General features: G+C 39.2%; 1 protein-coding gene and 1 pseudogene across 1 annotated transcript; one reads left to right on the forward strand and one right to left on the reverse strand.

Annotated features, from left to right (window-relative positions):
- Positions 6,950-10,048, forward strand: LOC18785084 (annotated as a pseudogene).
- On the reverse strand, positions 10,282-10,962 carry LOC18787721. Its single transcript, XM_007219160.1, has one exon. It carries the CDS (start codon positions 10,960-10,962, stop codon positions 10,282-10,284), a length of 681 nt encoding a protein of 226 aa, XP_007219222.1.

Here is a 14,882-nt window from a genome sequence, read left to right on the forward strand (position 1 = left end):
GTTGTTTCAGTATTTGACCATTTAGAGCATGTCCACCGCCGCACCAAACCTGGGCAAAAGGCCCCCTTGGCAGCCCATTCCAGCTCCAGCGCACAACAATGAGCCAGGGCAAATGGTGGGTCCCACCAGCCTGGGCAAGCCCAAAGGCTAATTCTGCCTGGGCTGTTGCCCACGGGCTGCTGACATCATGCTGATTTTCAAATTTTTTATTACTGTTGGACCCACTAGCCCACATTGCCCAATAGTTACAAGCCATGTGGCTTCTCCTGGAGCCTCCGATCAAAAAATATTGCACAATTCAACGATTGTCCAATTTTTGGCTTTAAAAAATTGAACAAAAAATCAAAAAAATTTAAAAAATATATCAAAAAATTCTGAAATTTTTTTCTATACATACCTACCAATATTATTCACTTTCCACACCAATTTAATTTCAAAATTTTGTCCGAAAATGTTATCTTGATTTTTAGGTGAGGATTTTACGATAAATATTAACACTTGGGAATTGAAAATCTTATCCGAAAAGCTTATCAAAATCAATGGTTTAAGTATAAATAAAATAAAATAAATTTAAGTGAATAGTAATTGCCTTAGACTTGCCCTAGACTTAGCCCTCATGGATGGAACCACAAATGGCAAGCCTGACACTATTCACGTGAATAGTGGCAGCCCTTGCTTGCCCTTGCCCTAGACTTACCCCTTATGGGTGGAGATGCTCTTATGAACCAAGTTTCTGGCTGAACTTTAAAAGCAAACATCAGCCACATGAACTTTAAATATTTTATTAAAGAAAAAAATTACTATTTATAATTTATGAAGTTAATTAAAACATAGCAATACTAATTATTCACTAAAGAAATAATAATTAAAACATAATTATTAATTAAAGTAATTAAATAAAGCAAAGAGATTATTTAATTAATAAAAAGAAACAATAGCTTTACTCATGAAAAAAAAAAACCCCTAGTAAAGCCGACCGGCTATACAATTTGTTTTTTAAGAAAAGTTAAAAATGGCGTATAGCCGACCGGCTATACTATTTATGAAGGAAAAAAGAGCAGCCGTATAGCGCCTAGTTGCCCACGTGTCAAAAAATGGTAGAGCCGTGCGGCTATACCATTTATAAGTAACCCCGTATAGCCGGCCGGTTGTACCCTTTTTTGGGAACCCCGTTGGCAAAATCAGTATAGCCGCCCGGCTATACTATTTTTAAAACAAATTAAAAAACCGAGTATAGCCGACCGGCTATACCAATTTTTTTTTTTTTAAAAGGGAGGGTTCCCTAGCGATTAGCCGCCTACGTGTCAAAACAAGTGTAGCCGTGCGGCTACAGTATTTATTAAAAAAAAGGTAAAACAAAAAACAATAGTACGCCCGAGCGGCTATATTACATTCTCAAAAAAAATGGAGTATAGCCGCGCGGCTATACAATTTATGGGAAAAACCGCTTAACGCATAGAGTATAGCCGGTCAGAAACATGAATAAAACCGAGTATAGCCGAAGGAACTAGTCTAGCGATTGCGCACGTGTCGAATAATTATAGCCGCCCGGCCATACTATTTTTTAACAAAAATAAAAAAACCACCTATAGCCGCCCGGCTGTCTTATTTTATATATAAAAAACAGGTAGGGCTCCCTAGCGATTAGGTGCCTACGTGTCAAAACCAGTGTAGCCGTGCGGCTATACTATTTATTAAAAAATATGAAAACAAAAAAAACCAACGTAGACCCTCGCGGCTATACTATTTTGTTAAAATTTTAAAATGGAGTCCAGCCGCCCGGCCATACTATTTATGAAGGGAAAAAAAGGCAGCTGCATTACGCCTAGTTGATCACGTGTCAACATAAGTACAGCCGTCCGGCTATACTTTTTTTTTTTTTTTTCTAAAAAAAGAAAAAAATTTAACGGGAGGGCTCCCTGGCCTTGCGGCTATACAATTTTTTTAAAAAAATTTGTAGTATAGCCCGTGATTAGGTGCCCACGTGTGAAAGTGCTTGAGTTTGATATTTAAACTTGGAATTGCATGTTCTGTTGAATCCCCTGCGAACCGAAAGGATATCAGTGATGTTGCATTTGAATTACATTCCATCAGGGATATGCTTCTTGGTTAGAAACTTTTCCTACTTTCCTACTCTACATATCAAGGAAAGAACCAGTGGCGCCTGCTGCTTAAGGCTTGGTCATCATCTTTTTTTCCTTCTGTTTTTGATGCTGTTTGTTCTTACAGTTTCTTGTGAGGCATTTCACTGTGTTTGTTCAGCATATTATTATTATTATATTCTACTTGTGTAGATGAAATTATGAGGAAATCCAGAATCCAGAATCCTCCTCCTCCTGTACACAGCAAAGTCCAAAACACATTATGTCAGGATTTGAAGAACACAGCAAACTAAAGACTAGTCAGGGAAAATAAAGGTCAACAATCCTGATTGGAATTAATATGGACCCAGCTATTCAAAATCCTTATTTGAAAACTCTATCTTCTTTTTTTTAATTTACTTAGGAAAGATGACATCAAGGAAAATATTTTGAAGCATTTTCAAATGGAACTTTTTCCATTTACCTCAACTCTTTTTATATTACTTGGTTTCGGTTTTGATGATTTGCTAGCAGTATTAGACACTACCATCCAATCAAAATTCACTTCTAATTGGGGATTTTTAATATAAATGGAGACATTAATAGACTTTTCAAGGGGCACCTACTGCAGCTGGCCCAAAATAATAGCAAATAAGGTCTGGTTCCATATAGCAAGTGATTCAGCAACTTCAAAGATAAAAAGTGCATAAGCAAAAACATGTTTAAATGCAGGAGATGGAACAAAATCAAGTGAAATGGCCTGAGGTTGCATGCACGGTGCACCCTATTAGTTAGTATTTCAGTACAAGATCATCAGACTAGGAAGGTTGATTCACTAGTGACCTGCCACATGACTGTGAAAACAGTGTAATCCTAATTCCACGCCAATCAAAAGCTCATTATCTTTCAATTTCGAACTAACGTAAGTCAGTTCCGGTACACCAAGAGGTACCCTTCCAGGATGTGGCATCCACGGGGAGGGGCCGGGGAGCTAGGCGGCGTCTGGGCGCCCGCCTAGGCTGGTCTAGGCGGCTCTAGGAAGGTCTAGGCGGGTATGGGCGGGCGTTTTGCCTTTGAGGCGTGGACGAAGGGCGGTTGAAGTGCGCAGGATCCCTGCTTGTTAGGAAGAAAGGCGGAGAGAGAGAGAGAGAGATCGAGACAGAGAGAGGAAGGAGAAGGCGACACTGGGAAGAAGAAGAAATCTGACCTAATTTTTATATTTCAAACGTATAGCCGCGCGGCTATACTATTAATTTGAAGGAAAAAAACAGAGAGTATAAAGGCGCGGCCATATTATTTTTATATATTATATTTGCAGCATGCAAATACAGAAAACTGAAAAGGAAATCAACAACTTCCTTGCTTGCTTCAGCAAACAAAATTTTGTGGCTCTTTGTGTCTATTAGGAGCTTCAAGCTCACACGAACGTTGGAGGTTGCTGCCATATTGAACTAGTGATGAGGAAGACAAAGGAACTATACGGCTATATATTCCTTATATAATAATTGTATGCCAATATTATTTTTGTATTGCCGAATTATAGATGTTAATTGAAGCACTCAAACGTACGTTGCCTTTATTATTGCAGTGAAACTCAACATTGGAACTTGGTCTTCATCAACATTCATCTAGAGCTTGATCTCTATTCTCTTCTCTCACCCTTTGACGAATTTAGGGAGCCACTTAGCAGACTCTTTGGGAATGCGCGTGAGATTGTTTTTGTAATCAATGTAGTAAAGCCCGAATCTTAAGGTATATCCATCAACCGATTCATAGTCAGCAGAGCCCAGTGGAAATATCCTTTCAAGTTCACTCCATTAATTCTTCATTGCCCTGTTCATCCAGAACAAATGCCTCAGATTATTTTCAATTCTATGTGGATCCTTCAGTGAAGCATCAAGTCCAAGTTTATTATCCTTTGGCTCAGTAATTCCATTTTCAGTAATGTAGGATTCTGATAATTTTTATTCATGAACTCCAACAGTTTCTTCACACCTTGTGAATAAATAATGTAGAGGATCGAGTTTCCTTCAGCCTGAGGACCAATAGGATCTCCATTTTTGTTTTCGATCAGCATTGAAGCTAAAGGATCGTTGCGGTTGCAGAAGCTCTGTCTTCTGCGGATTCTGAGTAAGGCTCAACATACTGTCCTACAAGACTAATTCCAATTTGTCCACCTTGTTTCTCTTGAAACTTCTCTCTGTAAAGCTCAACAACAGTGGCATGGGCTAGGAGAAGGTGATGGCTCACAATGTAAGGTTCAGTGGCTGAATTGCCGGCGCTATGCATGGAAACCCTGCTGAAATGGAACACCTTCCCGGCACAGCAATTCCAAAGTCATATCCAAATTTGGCAATGATCAACTTCTCGTTGATTGTGATCCAATTTTTGACCCTATCTCCGAATGTTCTAAAACAGATTTCTTCAAAGGGCCTAAGTACTTGTCTTCCAAACCTTGTGGTAGGTCAAAGTGCAATAAGGTCACATAGGGTGTGATCCCATTCTCGACTAAATCATCAATAAGGCTGTTGTAGTGATCAGTACAGCCGCGCGGCTGTACTGTTTGAATATAATATATTGAAAACGTATAGCCGCCCGGCTATACAACTAATTTAAGGGAAAAAAATGGAGTATAGCCGAAAGAGTATAGCCGGCCGGCTATACTCCTTCTCCATCAGTTGAGAAGGAGCCTAGTAATAGTTGCAACATGCAAAGACAGAAAACTGAAAAGGAAATCAACAACTTCCTTGCTTGCTTCAGCAAACAGAACTTTGTGGCTTTTTGTGTCAATCAGAATCTTCAAACTCACGCTAGCGCTGTTGGTGATAGCCATTGAGGGGATATTAAGGACAGACCTTCACAAAAAAAAGTATCCTAAATTCAAAATTATTCAAAAATGGCAATGGTGAACGGATCAAGAAGGTGGAGGGTCACCTTGGACTCTGCATCATCAGTCGACCACAAAGCAACTCTACATATACAAATCTGTCATTACCTATGCATAGGGAATATAATCTACAGATGAGTGAATACATATGTATTTATTTCCACACAAAAACTGTAATCTTAAATAGGTTTGAAAAATCGACCTATGCCTAGGCGCTCGGTAGGAGGACACCGCCACAATTTCACCATAATCATTAGGGGTAGGCGCCTGGGCGCGGCCTAGGCGGCTCTAGGCGGCCCTAGGCGGCTCTAGGCGGCTCTAGGCGGGTTTGGGCGGGAGTTTTGCCGTTGAGGCGTGGACGAAGGGCTGTTGAAGCGCGCAGGATCCGCTGCTTGTTAGGAAGAATGACGGAGAGAGAGAGAGATCGAGACAGAGAGGAAGGAGAAGGCGACCTGGGAGGAAGAAGATATCTGACCTAATTGTTAATATAACTAACGGGTTGGGTTTTGTAAAATGGCCTTTAACATTGTATTAAAATGGGCCTTTTTTTTTTTTTGCCGGGCTGCTATAAACGATTCATTCAACAGCAAAAGAGTAATACATGACATGAGTCTCAAAAACATCTTGGAGTCACACAAGCTCAGAAGTTCTAGCAAAAGTCAGTTCAGCTACCTTAACAGAAGAAACTATCCTCTGAAGGTGTAAGTTCATCAATTTACAACTGACTGATTACCACAAAAAAACCTCCAAAATAACAGTGTAAGACACTCTTTATGAATCCCTGAATTTGCATTTATTTAGACGCACAGCAGTCAAACAAGCTCCAAAATTCCATTTCCAGAATTGATCAGGCGCAAAGTTGACATGTTTACTCCTCTTTCTTCCCAAGGAAGACATTGGTGAGAACTGCGTTAGACTCCAATAATGCCTTGAGCAATTTCAGACCCTAAAAAATTAATGAAAAGAAAATGATCATTTTGAACAAAATAACAATTCCTCCAACCAAAACAAAAAACAAAAGAATATAATAGCAGCTCAACTGTGGAAAATTAGCTTTGATTAAAAGCCTAAATGATAATGTATGATGGTTGTATTGTCTGTTGATCGAGAGTGTAGAGTAGAAATCAAAGCATAAAAAGTGTATCTACTCTATCCTTCCCAACTTGAATCAATTAAGAAAAGAATAAAGCGTATATACATGGAGAAGTAAACGAGATTATTAAGGACCTATTTATTTGTAGACCCACTACTTTGAGAAACTGAAACGTTTTTTAATTGTCATTTGGATGAACCTTATCCAAATTATACGTCTTTTAATTGTCATTTTGGGGGAAATCCTCTTCTTTTTTGGGATAGATTATTCAATTATCTTTATGAGATAACCTAGCATGACATTTCATATTTGTATTCATGGGTTCAGGAGATGTTGCAGGATATTCATTCTCGAACCTTGGGGGTGTTAGGAAATAAGTTTGTATAATATCAATTAATATCAATACTGTTGTAATTAGGATTTACTTTCCTAGTAGGTTTCCTAGATTGGAGGACTTGTTTCCTTGTACACTAATAAGACACTCTTGTATAAATCAATTGTACCTATCAATTATTAATAAATGGATCATCATTTCAGTCTTGGGACAATTGAAACTTCCAATTTCCCATTGCAGAGGGAATGTATAAACAGACATGGAGATTACCTCTGATTCTTTTGTGTCTAGTTTATGAGATGTGGCGTCTGCAAGCACATGCTTCTCAGCCTGAGATGCCTGGACTATAGGCAGCCAACTGAGCTTGTAGCCCTGATAAACGAAAATCAAGGAAAAAAAATTGGGGAAAAGGAAGAGGAAAGATGCCAGTATAGCCGTGCGGCTATACAATATAAATATAATATCGTATAGCCGCACGGCTATACTATTTATTAAAGAAAAAAGGGCCAAAAAGGACTATACAAACTTTACATTTCCTTCGCTGCCTAGCTCGCTTCACTGAATCACGCTTCCCATCAAAGTCTTCAAGTTCAAGGCCAAAAAAAGGGTGGGAATTCCTTATTTGAGCTCTCATGGCGCCTCCCAAGAAATCAAAGAAAAGCAGAAATTGAAGAAAAACTTAAGCTTGGTTCCAGTCGAGCCTAAAGCCGCAGACTCTGACTGGTGGGATACTTTCTTCAACCGAAGGTTTTTCTTTTCAATAAGCTCAGTCTCCAATTACTCTGCTTCCTTCTTTTTAGTGGAACGCATTCAGATTACTTGCAGTTTTAACTAAATTATCTTTATGTTTTGTTTATTTTGGAAAATCTATGATGCACAGACATCTAGAACAGGTGGTGGATTTTGTTATGTAATGTTAAATTCAGTAATGATGTTCGTAATTAGAGCTCAAAACCTATAAACTGTGCTTTTGTTCAGTTAGGCTGTTGGAAAAATTGGCCTACGCGCTAGGCGGCCGCCTAGGCGGGTCTAGGCGGGTCCTTTTTTTTTTTTTTTTCTCTTGACTTTAGCTAAATTATGAACTCGCTTCAATTTCTGATGGCCACTATAAGAAAATTGGCGTTTGATTATGTGTTTTCCATCCTAAAAACACAAAGATGTGGTCGAAAAGTTATTGCTAGAGAGAGCAATAGAGATTTTAGCCTGTAAAAGTAGTATGTAATTTATAAAAGCTTTTTGTACTTTGTATTTTGGTTTTTACCTATAATGACAATTTAATGCCTGAATTTTCTGGTGGATATATATTGTCAGATAGGAAAGCTGAAGAAGGGGCTTAATCCAATGTCCTTTGGAGACCTTGTGTTTGTGTCTCCTTATCTGACAACAGCTTTCAAAACTGGAGTATAGCTCTCGCCGTAAGTAATTAACATAATTCTTTAGTTGCTGATCTTGTTTAGGCCAGTTGATAACGAGAAAGAACATGTTGTATTGCAAACTGTTCTTAATTATAACAATTAATGGATTGATGGGAACAAAGAAATGATTGCCATTGGGATGATGAACATTGCTGGTTCTTGCACTTCTTGTTACCTCACCACAGGTTAATCACTCATCGTACACATTTAATACTAATTAAATTAAGGGGTTTAATCTTAATTAGATTCATTTTATGTTGCTAATTAAGCGGAATTTTTTCATCAATTTTCAGGGCCGTTTTCCATATCAGCAGTTAAATACAACGCAGGATGCAAGACGGCAATGTCAAACGTTGTCATGGCAATTGCGGTTATGTTCACATTGTTGTTCCTCACTCCTCTATTCCATTACACTCCCCTGGTTGTGCTGTCTGCTATTATAATAGCCGCCATGCTCGGCCTCATAGACTATGAAGCCGCAATTCACCTCTAGAAGGTTGACACGTTTGACTTTGTTGTCTGCATGAGTGCCTATATCGGTGTCGTTTTTCACAGCGTTGAAATCGGCCTAGTCTTAGCGGTACGTACGACTATATGTCACACCAGTAAAAAATTATTGTGTGTGACAATAACACCATATCAACAACTTAACATCACTTCTTAGAACTAATGTTTCTTTTTTCTTGTGTGTAGGTTGCAATATCTGTTACCTCACCACAGGTTCATCACTCATCGTACACATTTAATACTAATTAAATTAAAGGTTTAATTAGATGCATTTCATGTTGCTAATTAAGCGAAAAAATTTCATCAATTTTCAGGGCCGTTTTCCAGATCAGCAGTTAACTACAATGCAGGATGCAAGACGGCAATGTCAAACGTTGTCATGGCAATTGTGGTTATGTTCACATTGTTGTTCCTCACTCCTCTGTTCCATTACACTGCCCTGGTTGTGCTGTCTGCTATTATAATACCCGCCATGCTTGGCCTCATAGACTATGAAGCCGCAATTCACCTCTGGAAGGTTGACACATTTGACTTTGTTGTCTACATGAGTGCCTGTATTGGCGTCGTTTTTTGGCAGCGTTGAAATCAGCCTAGTCTTAGCGGTATGTACATATGTCACACCAGTAAAAAATTATTGTGCGACAATAACACCATATCAACAACTTAACATTACTTACTAGAACTAATATTTCTTCTTTCTTGTGTGTAGGTTGCAATATCTGTGATCAGGGTACTTTTGTTTGTGGCAAGGCCAAGGACTTTTGTTCAAGGAAACCTTCCGAATTCCATGGTTTACAGAAATGTTGAGCAGTATCCCAATGCAAGCAATGTTCATGGAATTCTCATACTTGAGATTGATGCTCCCATTTACTTTGCAAATACCAACTACTTAAGAAAAAGGTACTAATTAATTAAACCTGAACACACTCTTGCATGTTATAATCAAATTTAAAAATAATAATTTGAAAGTTGACCCAAAGTCCTACTTGTTTTCAGGATTACAAGGTGGATAAATGATGAGGAAGATAGGATCAAATCTGCAGGGGAAAGTAGCTTACAATGTGTGATATTGGATATAACTGGTAATTAAGGGAAACAAATAGTGCATATATATATATATATATAAAGAAAATTAATGTGACATTTTTTACCCCGAAATTAATTTGTTTTCTGGTTTAATTTGCAGCTGTTGGTAACATAGACACAAGTGGGATAAGCATGTTTGAAGAGGTCAAAAAGCTTGTTGACAGAAGGAGTTTCCAGGTTCAAAAATCTGCAACAGTCCCTTTCAATTTATCAAGTTTAGCTTGTACTGGCGAACCCAGGAAGCGAGGTGATGAAGAAGATGAACAAGTCAGAGTTGATTGAGAAAACATGTCAAGAATGGATTTATCTCACAGTTGCAGAGGCTGTTGCAGCATGCAACTTCAGGCTTCACTCCACTAAGCCCAACCCTGGAAAATATCAAGAACCAGCTGCATGGAACAACGTTTGATGGCTTTGACTGGCTACAATGTGAATTTATGTATCAGAAAGCAATATCCACATAAATATGAAGACTCATTTGAATTAGGGAGAAATGATTGTTGCGATGGCGGATGAGTTTTCTTCAACCTCCATCAGTACAAAATTGGCTTCCTTATTTGTTCTGGATCAACGATAAAGCTGAATGATTGTTGCGATGGCAGATGAGTTTTCTTGAGATATAATGAATGAAACCAATTGAATCAATGGACCAAAGTTTACATGATCCAAAGTAATAGAATAGAAATCCCAATCCACAAACCAAAATGAAACCCCAAAAGCTCAATGTCGCTAGAGGACCAAAGTTGAAAAGTTTGTGCGGTTTCTTTCCAAGGAAGACATTAGTAAGAGCGGTATTTGACTCCAACGATGCCTTCACCAACCTCAAACCCTACAAGAGAGAGAAACATACACGTAAGACATTTAGCACTCTAAATAGATCAACAAGCCACTGATAAAGAGTTAGAGAAATGTATAGGACAATAAACCTCTTTCATGCCAAGATCAACCTCCTTAACTTGAAGAGCATCAATCCCTTTCACATTGAACTTTTGAAGCACTGCAACACTTGATTCGGTGGTCATTGGCTTCACTTCCAAATTATCCATTATCATGTAAATGACACCACCCTTGACATAGCCTGCCTTAATATTGCTGGAGGTTGCTCCAGTAGGAGCAGATGGCGAAACATAAGACACCGGGGTGGAAATGTTACATGATCTGCACTGTGGACAAGGAATTTCATAGCTCTCAGAAATACGGTTACTGCACCTCACACAAATGTAGAACAATTTAGAAAGATTCGAATCATTGTTGGTCGGCAATGGCAATTGAAGGATGTTGGCCGCAGAAATTGTTGTTTTGGGTTTGAGCAGGGTGTCCTTAAGATTGAGTGGCAAGTATGAATTGACACTAAGACTTTCGGCACTCTGGTAAAGGTTGCCTAAGCAACCAACCATACCATCAGTTGAGAGGAGCCTAGTAACAGTTGCAACATGCAAAGACAGAAAACTGAAAAGGAAATCAACAACTTCCTTGCTTGCTTCAGCAAACAGAACTTTGTGGCTTTTTGTGTCAATCAGAAGCTTCAAACTCACGCTAGTGCTGTTGGTGGTAGCCATTGAGGGGATATTAAGGACAGAGAAGAAGGAGCATGTGCTTAAGCCTTCAAAAAAGACCTATTTATAAGCTTCACAAAAAAAGTATCCTAAATTCAAAATTATTCAAAATGGCAATGGTGAATGGATCAAGAAGGTGGAGGGTCACCTTGGAGTCTGCATCAACAGTCGACCACAAAGCAACTCTACATATACAAATCTGTCATTACCTATACATATGGAATATAAGCTACAGATGAGTGAATAAATATGCATTTATTTCCACTAGTTTGCATTCATTAACTAAACCAACAGCCAGATTTACAATTCGTTTTGTTTTGTGTTTGCTTTTTCATATTAGTTGTATTGTATCTTCAGACTTCACTAGTTTAGAGGCAAAAGACAGTGAAAAAGCCAACTAACAGGTCTATGCTCCCTTCAGCAAACAGAATTTTGTGGCTTTTTTACGTGGACTAGGAGTTTCACCTTATTTTTGGTGATTGCCATTGATGACGTCAAGAAGACTGATCCATAATTACATGGACGAGTTTATTCTTTGGAATGGATGATGAACTTCATAGATCAAGTAAGAGGAGAGAAATTTGATAGATAAAGAGAGAGAAGATAATAGATCACTAAAACATGTAATTTTGTCACACGTATGCGTGAGTATGGATTAATCTGGTGTGAAAAATAGGAGGAGCTGTAATGCAAGGCATCAAAAAGCTTTTATAAGCTTGCAAACTGCCACTTTAGAAACAAAACTACATTTGATGTGTTTGGAAATTGAAGTAAGAATTTGTGTGACGTGACAAGGGTTTGAGTTGCAAGGTGTCCGTGTTAGTTAACCATAGGTTTCATGCAAATGCTAACCACCAATATGCAAAGACAGAAGAGTGAAAAGAAAATCAACAACTTATTTGCTTGCTTGTAACTCTTTGTGCAAAGAGGACAGAGAACTGCCCAAATGGAAAAAAAACAGAGTAACTGTTATAAAAGTTGGTCTCCTGCCAACTGGTTTGAGATTTGATCATGCCGAAAAGAAACTAAGAAATGGAGGCCCAAAACATAAAATCAACAGAAAAACCAAAAGCAAAACAGTGCAAATGCCTTAGAGAATCAGTGCTTCATAAAGTCCACATTTATCCCTGCGGAGCAGTGTAGATGAGCAAGTTTACTTCAGCCGCACGATCGGTTCTCCTTGTTCATTTTTGTATCAACGACGGTGCAGAAGGATCACTGGGAAAGCAGATTGGTTTCCTCGGACTTGTTGGGTCGTTTTTACCATATCTTGCGGTATAATATTTGTTACCAATAAGATCAGAGGGCCAAAGTTGAAATAATCCAATGTAAGCCAATACAGTCAATGTCAATCCACAAACTAAAATGAACCTCCAAAAGCTCAATTTCTTTAGAGGACCAAAGTTGAAACCTTCATGCACTTTATTACCAAGGAAAACATTTTTAAGAGCGGTTTTTCACTCCAATGATGCCTTCACCAATTTCAAACCTTAAGAAGCAAAAGCAAAAACAAAATATGTAGTATCAATCAATAGACACAGATAGAGAACACTATTTATTGTAAACAAAACAAATTTTACAAAAGCGTCAACCGTCTTAAAGTTCAACGTTTTAAGCAATGTGATACTTGATACAGTAGACATAGGCTTCACTTCCAAATCATCCATTATCATGTACATAATGTCGTATCTGCTCTTAATATTGCCAGTCGTCACTCCAGTAGGTTCTGGTGGAGGAGCAACATAAAACACCTGGGTGGATATTTTGAGTGAAATGCACGTTGGACAAGTTGTTACAGGACTATCAGAAATATGGCGCTTGCAATTTGCACAGAGGTAGAACCGTTTAGGCGCATTCGAGTCATTGTTGGCTGGCAAATGAAGGATGTTAGCGCCAGAAATTGTTGTCTTGGGTTTCAGCAGGTAGTCTTTGTTAAGATTGGGTTGCATGTATGTGTCACTGAGATTTTCAAGGCTCTTGTAAAGTTTGCCTAAGCAACCAACCATGCCACCATTAGAGAGGAGGAGCCTAGTCACAGTTGCAACATGCAAGGACAGAAGAGTGAAGAGAAAATTCACAACTTCCTTGATTGCTTCAGCAAACAGAACTTTGTTGCTTTTTTGTGTCAATCAGGAGCTTCAAACTCACAGTAGCGCTGTTGGTGGTAGCCATTCAGGCAATATTGAGGACAGAGAAGAGCAGCATATGCTTAAGCGTTTAAAAAAAGACCCATTTATAGGCTTGGATGGAATGGTGAATGGATCATGAAGTAGGAGGGTCACCTTGGACCCTGCATCAGTCGACCACAAAGCCAACTCTACAGGTACAAATCTGTCATTACCTATATATAGGGAATATAGTTTACAGATGGGTGTATAAATGTGTCTTTATTACCAATATAACATTTCCATCAACTAGGCTACATTTCCAATTTCTTTTTGTCATCTCAAGGGTCGCCTTATAGTTCTGGTGAAGCAATATACTTCTTGCGGGACTATAGTTCCTCTGCAGCGTGGACAAATAGCTTAGGGTTGTCTGAGACATATCAGCAACTGGTCGCACAACAGAACTGTTCGGCGGGCCTTTGGATCATCGTTGGTCAAAATCCGAAGGACATTAGCTCCAGCAGAAAGTGTCGTAGGTTTCAGCAAGGCCTCGTCCTTGTTAGTAGCAGGTTGTAGTATGTGTCACTGAGATTTTCAATGCTCTTGTAAAGTTTGACTAAGCTTCCACCCATGTCATTTTGACTAAGCTTCCACCCATGTCATCCACGAGTTTAGTGGCAATGCCTAGAGGCAAAAGACAAGACTAAAAAGCAAATCCACAAAAGTGCTTTACCCCTTCAGCAAACAGAACTTCGTGGCCATTTTACATGTACTTAATTTTTAGTATTTCAGTACAAGATCATCATACTAGGAAGGTTGATTCACTAGTGACCTGCCACATGACTCTGAAAACAGTGTAATCCTAATTCCACGCCAACCAAAAGCTCATTATCTTTCAATTTCGAACCAACTTAAGTCGGTTCCGGTAAACCAAGAGGTACCCTTCCAGGATGTGGCATCCAGGGTTCGGCGCCAGGGAGCTAGGCGGGGTCTGGGCGCCCGCCTAGGCGGCTCTAGGAAGGTCTAGGCGGCTCTTGGAGGCCCTAGGCGGGTCTAGCCGGCCCTAGGCGGCTCTAGGCGGGTCTAGGCGTCCCTAGGCGGGTCTAGGCGGCCCTAGGCGGCTCTAGGAAGGGCTAGGCGGCTCTAGGCGGGTCTGGGCGGGCTTTTTGCCGTTGACGCGTGGACGAAGGGCGGTTGAAGTGCGCAGCATCCTCTGCTTGTTAGTAAGAAAGACGGAGAGAGAGAGAGAGAGAGAGATCGAGACAGAGAGAGGAAGGAGAAGATGACGCTGGGAAGAAGAAGATATCTGACCTAATTTTTATATTTGAAAAGTATAGCCGCGCGGCTATACTACTCGGCTATACTACTAATTTGAAGAAAAAAAACACTTAGTATAACGGCCCGGCCATACTATTTTTATATATTATATTTGAACAGTATAGCCGACTGGCTATACTATTCATTGGAATAAAAAAAATTTAATGGGATTATTGCCACTCGGCTATACTATTAATTTCAGGGAAAAAAAATTTAAAAAATGGAGTATAACCGCTCGGCTGTACTCTTTTAATATGGGTTTTCGAAAAAAGGGCAAATGCCATGGATATTGTGAAAAAAAAAGAAGCCATGTGTGTGGTGGTGGTGGTGGTGGTGGTGATTTCAACTCTCGGTAGTCGGTATAGATATGTAATTATGAAGATCAATTAATTTGATGTTGCTCGAGAATTGTCGTTCCCAAGTGATGACATCATTGCTTTTTCAAGAGAGAAGATGAAAGCAGAAGAATCTTATCTCTTTGTATTAGTTTGACGTCTAATA

This window comes from Prunus persica, chromosome G2, assembly GCF_000346465.2.
Source record: "Prunus persica cultivar Lovell chromosome G2, Prunus_persica_NCBIv2, whole genome shotgun sequence".
Lineage (NCBI taxonomy): Eukaryota > Viridiplantae > Streptophyta > Magnoliopsida > Rosales > Rosaceae > Prunus > Prunus persica.

Bases quoted from the DNA above. Each gene is read 5' to 3' on its own strand.
- LOC18787721 (XM_007219160.1), bottom strand. From the start codon at position 10,962: ATGGCTACCACCAACAGCACTAGCGTGAGTTTGAAGCTTCTGATTGAC.